The sequence below is a fragment of the Oncorhynchus keta genome, chromosome 36, assembly GCF_023373465.1.
Source record: "Oncorhynchus keta strain PuntledgeMale-10-30-2019 chromosome 36, Oket_V2, whole genome shotgun sequence".
Taxonomy (NCBI): Eukaryota; Metazoa; Chordata; class Actinopteri; order Salmoniformes; family Salmonidae; genus Oncorhynchus; species Oncorhynchus keta.
In genome coordinates, this window is record NC_068456.1 from 29,205,737 (window position 1) to 29,210,193 (window position 4,457).

The following is a 4,457-nucleotide window of genomic DNA, read 5'->3' on the forward strand; positions in this document are numbered from 1 at the left end:
ATAAATACCTAGGTGTCTGGCTAGACTGTAAACTCTTCTGTAAACCTCGTTGGCTGGTCCTCGCTACATATTCGTCGCCAACCCCTGGCTCCAGGTCATCTATAAGTCTTTGCTAGGTAAAGCTCCGCCATATCTCAGCCCACTGGTCACCATAGCAACACCCACCCGTAGCACGCGCTCCAGCAGGTATATATTTCACTGGTCATCCCCAAAGCCAACACCTCCTTTGGCCGCCATTCCTTCCAATTCTCTGCTGCCAATGACTGGAACAAATTGGAAAAATCACTGAAGTTGGAGACTTATATCTCCCTCACTAACTTTAAGCATCAGCTGTAAGAGCAGGTTACCGATCGCTGCAGCTGTACACAGCCCATTTCTGCTCTTTTGCACACCAGTACTTCTACTTGCACATCCTCATCTGCACATCTATCACTCCAGTGTTAATTGCTAAATTGTGGCCTATTTATTGCCTTGCCTCCTTACTTCATTTGCACACACTGTATACAGATTTTATTTTGTTTATCCCATGTGTAACTCTGTGTTGTTGTTTATGTGTAACTCTGTGTTGTTGTTTATGTCACACCTCTTTGCTTTATCTTGGCCAGGTCGCAGTTGTAAATGAGAACTTATTCTCAACTGGCCTCCCTGGTTAAATAAAGGTGAAATAAAATAAATCAAATACTACTACTTCAAAATATTCAATTTGATCCAGTTTGCCACATCAGGAAAATAATCCTGCAGCAACAGGAAATGTGAATTACTTTGTGGATTATAATTCATTCACATATTTGTAGGGGTTGATCCATTTTTTAAGTGGAAATTGACACGTTAACATTTTGGAAATTACAGACTTCAGAAGCCTTTTTAAACCTCAAATACACTACACATTTTACATTTCCTGCTTAGCAGGAAAGTTATCCTGGAACAGGTTGATCAAATTAAGATCCTACATCTGTATTGGCTATGGCATAATAGTTCCAATTGAAGTCATGGAAACACAGGGAATGGTGACACAGCAGAATGACATTCTGCTGAATGAGTAGTCTGCAGAAACATGAGTCTAACCATCAGATACTCAAAGATGTGTGTTTCCATGTCTGCTCCTGTTCTTCAGTAGCCTCATCCTGGCCTCTCTCTTTAGTCTCCCTGGCACACATCTACAGATAGTATATACAATCAATGTTTACTTCCTGTATGACATATGCATCTATACTTAGAACTAGAGACAGTATATTGATTAGATATGCATCTATACTCTAAACTAGAGATAGTATATTGATTACATTGATATACATCTATAATCAGAAGCGGGTGCTCTCTTGTTTCAGCATGCGGATGTTGGTGAAAGATCTGCCGCTTCTGTGGTGATACCCATATCCCTGGTGCTGATCCTCCAGTCACCGCTGGCTGATGCCACCAGACGACACACTGCTGCTGTGGCTAGAGCCGCTCGAGCCGCGGTCCTCAAACACACTCACCTCGATCTGAAGGACAGGGATTAAGGAGTATGAGAGAGAGAGAGAGAGAGAGAGAGAGAGAGAGAGAGAGAGAGAGAGAGAGAGAGATGGTGTGGGACACTGGGTACTACGTGACAGATGGTGTCAATTGGTACAGTCACGCAAAAATGCACATAGACACACACACACACATACACAATACTTAGCACTGTGTAAAAAAGTGATTATTGTGTAGGTAATAGCTTGGCCTTCTGTTATCCCTCTGTGTTTCTCATTCTCTCAGGAGAGAGAGGGACAATCCAGCCAGGCCAGTGTGATGATCCACTGGACACATCACTGTGTACCAAATGGCACCTATTCACTATATAGCCCCATGGACCCTGGCCAAAAGTAGTGCACTATATTGGGAATATGGAATAGTACCCATTATCTTTATCCCTGCCTTTCCCTGTAGAGTGACAGAGGAGAGAGCAGATCCAGGGGGAGTGACAGTGGAGACAGCAGCTCCAGGGGGAGTGACAGAGGAAACAACAGCGCCAGGGGGAGTGACAGATGAGACAGCAGTTCCAGGGGGAGTGACAGTGGAGACAGCAGCTCCAGGGGGAGTGACAGAGGAGACAGCAGCTCCAAGGGGAGTGACATAGCAGACAGCTGCTCCAGGGGGAGTGACAGAGGAGGGGGGAGAAAATTAGGAAGAAACCATTTTTTTTGTGAGCTACAACCACACTAATATAGCCCTCTAACCCTCAGGCTTTGTGTTGTCACTGACTCACCAGCAGTCAACCCTATAAACCAACCCGTCACTTCCTATTAAAGTTCTAGGATGGTTCTGAGGTTAGAAATAAGACCAGCTGTGTAACAATAGACCAATTTATCGCTCAAAAGGATACGACTCTCATGCCTCTCTCTATAGGGTCTGTCAGTAATAGACCTCTGGGGGCGTAGATCTTCTCATTCTGCTCCTGGATGTACCCTGAGATCTTCTTCAACATCTGATAGAGGGAGAGGAGAGAGAGAGGAGGTGGAGGGAGAAAGACAGACACAGAGAGAGAGAGACAGAGAGAGAGTGAGGGGGGAGAGGGTGAAAGACAGACAGAGACAGACAGACAGACAGACAGACAGACAGACAGACAGACAGACAGACAGACAGACAGACAGACAGACAGACAGACAGAGAGAGAGTGACAGAAAGACAGACAGACAGAGACAGACAGACAGACAGACAGACAGACAGACAGACAGACAGACAGACAGACAGACAGAGAGTATGAGGAGGATAGAGAGAGGGAGAAAGACAGACAGACAGACAGAGAGAGAGAGAGAGAAGAGAGAGAGAGAGAGAGAGAGAGAGAGAGAGAGAGAGAGAGAGAGAGAGAGAGAGAGAGAGAGAGAGGAGAGAGAGAGAGAGAGAGAGAGAGAGAGAGAGAGAGAGAGAGAGAGAGAGAGAGAGAGAGAGAGAGAGAGAGAGAGAGAGAGAGAGAGAGAGAGAGGGAGAGAGAGAGAGAAAGAGAGAGAGAGAGAGAGAGAGAGAGAGAGAGAGAGAGAGAGAGAGAGAGGGAGAGGGAGAGGAGAGAGAGAGAGAGAGAGAGAGAGAGAGAGAGAGAGAGAGAGAGAGAGAGAGAGAGAGAGAGAGAAAGAGAGGAGAGAGAGAGAGAGAGAGAGAGAGAGAGAGAGAGAGAGAGAGAGAGAGAGAGAGAGAGAGAGAAAGAGAGGAGAGAGAGAGGATGTAGCTTAGATTGAAAAATTCAATAGGCGGAATGCTAAAGAATCTTTACCCCTCACTCTTACGTACAGTATATATATACACATTTATTTGTATATCTCCACTGTATACGCAAATCACGGCAAAGGGGTTCTTGTTTCAGTCTCGTCTTGGTCATGTTTGCGTATGGTCAAACAAAATCACCATAATAATTGGTTGACAATAGCGCCTCCCACAATGCAGGCAATGGCAATCCAATCAAATTTTACAGGTCACATACACATATTTAGCAGATGTTACTGGTCACATACTCATATTTAGCAGATGTTACTGGTCACATACTCATATTTAGCAGATGTTATTGCGGGCGAAATGCTTGTGTTCCTAACTCCAACAGTGCAGTAGTATCTAACTCACAACAATACACAATCTAAAAGTAAAAGAATGAAATTAATAAATATTAGGATGAGCAATATCAGAGTGGCATTGACTAAAATAGAGTTGAATAGAAAACAATATATACATATGAAATGAGTGAAGCAATATGTAAAGCAGTAACATTATTAAAGTGACCAGTGATTCCATGTCTATGTATATGGGGCAGCAGCCTCTAAGGTGCAGGGTTGAGTAACCGGGTGGTAGCCATCTAGTGATGGCTGTTTAACTGATGGCCTTGAGATAGAAGCTGTTTTTCAGTCTCTCGGTCCCAGCGTACAGACCTCGCCTTCTGGATGATAACAGGGTGAACAGGCTGTGGCTCAGGTGGTTGTTGTCCTTGATGCTCTTTTTGGCCTTCCTGTGACATCAGGTGGTGTAGGTATTCTGGAGGGCAGGCAGTGTGCCCCATGTGATGCGTTGTGCAGACTGCACCACCCTCTGCAGTTGCGGGCAGTGCAGTTGCTGTACCAGGCGGTGATACAGCCTGACAGGATGCTCCCAATTGTGCATCTGTGAAAGTTTGTGAGGGTCTTAGGAGCCAAGCCAAATTTCTTCAGCCTCCTGAGGTTTTCCATCCCCTGTCTGTGGGGTGGACCATTTCAGATTGTCAGTGATGTGTACGCCAAGGAACTTGAAGCTTTTCACCTTCTCCACTGCGGTCCTGTCAATATGGATAGAGGCGTGTTCCCTCTGCTGTTTCCTGAAATCCACGATCAGCTCCTCCATTTTGTTGACGTTGAGGGAGAGGTTATTTTCCTGGCACCATTTCGCCAGGGCCCTCACCTCCTCCTCCTTGTTGTCTGTCTCATCATTGTTGGTAATCAACAATCAATGACTGTTGTGTTGTCTGCAAACTTGAT

At 45.3% G+C, this 4,457-nt stretch overlaps 1 protein-coding gene across 1 annotated transcript in view; it reads right to left on the bottom strand.

The window, feature by feature from the left end:
- Window positions 1-760: 760 nt before the first annotated feature.
- LOC118376962 (golgin subfamily A member 7B-like) overlaps window positions 761-4,457 on the bottom strand; it is a 30,801-nt gene continuing 27,104 nt past the window's right edge. The window contains exons 4-5 of the mRNA XM_052498258.1: window positions 2,348-2,449; window positions 761-1,484 (exon numbers count right to left, since the gene is read on the bottom strand). Of these exons, the coding sequence (XP_052354218.1) occupies window positions 1,398-1,484; window positions 2,348-2,449 (189 nt within the window). The 3' untranslated portion in view covers window positions 761-1,397. The remainder of the gene's footprint in view (window positions 1,485-2,347; window positions 2,450-4,457) is intronic.